Source organism: Olea europaea, unplaced genomic scaffold (assembly GCF_002742605.1).
Source record: "Olea europaea var. sylvestris unplaced genomic scaffold, O_europaea_v1 scaffold652, whole genome shotgun sequence".
NCBI lineage: Eukaryota > Viridiplantae > Streptophyta > Magnoliopsida > Lamiales > Oleaceae > Olea > Olea europaea.
Window position 1 is genome coordinate 234,275 of NW_019264892.1, and position 2,922 is coordinate 237,196.

At 34.3% G+C, this 2,922-nt stretch overlaps 1 protein-coding gene across 1 annotated transcript; it reads left to right on the forward strand.

Annotated features, from left to right (window-relative positions):
• Positions 1 to 263: 263 nt before the first annotated feature.
• LOC111390162 lies at positions 264 to 2,569 on the forward strand. Its single transcript, XM_023015169.1, has 6 exons — positions 264 to 747; positions 1,092 to 1,182; positions 1,274 to 1,446; positions 1,801 to 1,858; positions 1,947 to 2,007; positions 2,271 to 2,569. The coding sequence occupies exons 1-5, from the start codon at positions 634 to 636 to the stop codon at positions 1,961 to 1,963; spliced, it is 453 nt and encodes a 150-aa protein (XP_022870937.1). The 5' UTR covers positions 264 to 633; the 3' UTR covers positions 1,964 to 2,007; positions 2,271 to 2,569.
• Positions 2,570 to 2,922: the final 353 nt, after the last annotated feature.

Genomic DNA, 2,922 nt, shown 5'->3' on the forward strand with positions numbered 1-2,922 from the left:
TGAATTGAGTCTTTATAAAAGGGAACAAAAATCAAAAACTTCATTTATACAAATTTACCTTGACAAAAAGAAAGCAACAAAATAGGGTAAAGAGCATTTATTGTTATTATCCACAAAGTTTTTGTGGCAATAAAGGGGGTCCCACACAATAGACTAATTCTTCCACGTGGCTCCTCTCTGTTCATTTTTCAAGAGGTATGACTCTTTTGAGGAAGTAACGGAAACTGAACAACTGATGAAACAAATAATTAAAAACGAAAAAGGAGAAAATTAATATACCGTAAGTGTACATACAAGGGTGTGTATCTATAGGTTGTGGGAGAGAACAAGCAGAGATTTGTGTTGGGTTTGCTTTTTCATACAATATATACATATATAGGCGTATAAGGGATCATTCACGAGTCTTCTCTCAACTAGTTTTGTTTTATTTTATATTTTTTTTATGCACCTTTTTCTGTTCAATTTCTCTTTTTCTTCCGAGGTTTCTGTTTGTTTCTGTGAGAATTTATTACGGCGGTTACAGCTGCAGAGGGACGGTGGGTGGGCATTGTGTGTATATATACAGCGTCCTCCTTGACCCAACTCTCATTCAAATATATTTCAATAATCAGAGAGTTTTTGAGAGTGAAAAGAATGGAGGGTGCGAAAAAATCACAATCAGGTTCTTCATTTACTTCTGATCTTTTTGGCTCAAAGGATTCTACTTCTGGTTCAGTTTTCGGGTCACTCTTAGCGCCTCCTGATAAGGTAATTGATTAATGTTTTATGATTTAATCGGCTCACTGCATTCTGTAGAATTCTGAGAATGAGTTGTTGCTACCTTTACATAGATTTTCTAATTCTTTTTCTGGGTTTTTGTAGTCTAATTGGAGGGTTTAAGAATTTTTATGTGAATTAAATCCACTTCATTAGGTAAAAAGCCTGAAGGGAAATTGAGGGCTTTGTTCGATTTGAGTGTTTCTTAGTTGAATTAAATTAAATTGAAATACAGTTTCATTTTTAATCTGTGAAAATTTTATTCATTTGTGATAAGCTTTGTGAAAAGGAGATTTAGTCTATTATCCATAATGATAATTGTTTCGTTGATTCAGCTTTTCGGACGGGAGTCCCTGCATTCATATGAATCTAGGAAGAAAGATGACGCTGCAACTCAGGGTCGGAGTGGCAAGACTGGAGTTCCAAGTATGTAATTGAAGTTGAATTTATTGATGAACTGCATAAATGATGATAAAAGTTCTGAAAATTGCTTTTCACTATATGTTAACTAATACAGAAGATAATGCTCCGAGCAATGAAGAAAAAAGCCAGAGCAGTCAAAGCAAGGACATCAATTCTTATTTTCAGGAGGTGAAATCGATCCCTTGTAATTATAGTTCATCGATATACTATGGTGGTCAAGACCTCTATACTTTACCAGAGAGTACCCAGGGCTCTTTCTTTACAACTGTGAGTACCCTTTACGACAATGTAAATGCTTGTTAAATTACATATTTGTTTTATGCGGTCCTTGCAATTTATTTGGCATTGATATCTCGATTATCCCTTATAAGTATGTAAATGCAGAATGAATTACATGTTTGGTTTATGCGGTCATTGTAGTTTATTTGGCGTTGATAGTTAATTATTTGGTCTTCAACTTAACACGCGTTGCTATTCTTCCCTTATAGCAATTACTGATTAAAATCGAAGTGATTAGTCCATTAATGCTCTTTTGACAGAACTGTTTTGATTGAAATCCCAAAAATTAAAACATTTTAGTGCTAATGATAACGTGTTAACTTCTTTTCGCTTTATGTTCAGTTCACAGATGAGGCAGGAGATGACTCGGGCATGGCTTCGAGAGGCAACTGGTGGCTAGGTGGGTTCATATGACTATTTATTGTGTGACGTGATATGGTGGCTAAGCTTTGCTTGTATTAACACGTTTTTTCTTTCTTTCTTGGCAGGATCTCTTTATTACTAGCTGATCATCACCATGGCCTGTGAATTTACTACATAGTTACCTAGGTATTTATCATGAGAGTTCTTGCAGGAATGCAGATTTACACACAACATTTTTTGACATTTCTTTTCATTATATGCTGGATCTCTGAAATAGTTTTCCTTCTCTGTACTGATAATCATGTATGTAAAGATCAAATCTGGCCAAAGATTTATTGCTACTTTTTCACATCATCAATTTATTTGTCAACGATCAAGGGATTGTTTCTTTTTCGCTTGGCTGTTTATCTTTATGATTGATTTGATTAATTGTTCTTATTTTTCTGCAGGGAGACATAGATAGATGTTGGGCAGCAGCAGTTTTTTCATACTTCCTGCAATAATGGAAAAATAGATAGAAAATAGCAGTTAGCCTTGCATTTGTTATGTCTAACTATAGCAATTATTACTAGTAGCTGTAGTTGGTAATGTTTCCCTTTTTACTCTCTATACTACCAGATGTAAAGGTATTAAACTTGGTGATTTTAGCCTTTACGGCTGTAGAATGCATATATATTATGCTCATCTATCTTACTATCAACATTTCTTCGGAAGAATATATGTTATCCCCGCTCGTTTGGCTGTAGTATGTGTATATGTATTATGCTTGTCTATCTGTGTATACCAAACATGTTCGTAGTATATTGTCTAAGACTTTGGTCCATCTTTTAGCAACATATAGAAATTCAAGATGTTAAGAATGGGCGACTGTTAGCATATTTCAAGGATAAAAACTATTTTGACTGTGGAAATATAAATCACCACTACGACTATCTTTGTTTAAATGAAAATGATTTCTGTTGCTTTGGGTTGTGTTTGACGACATTTTGGAATCTAGTAAATTTGTTGCCAGATTGAGATAAGATTAGATGGGATTGAATCACGTCGAAAAACATTGAAGTAATAAGTGGAAGAAATGCTGGGGAATAATAAGCATTGAGA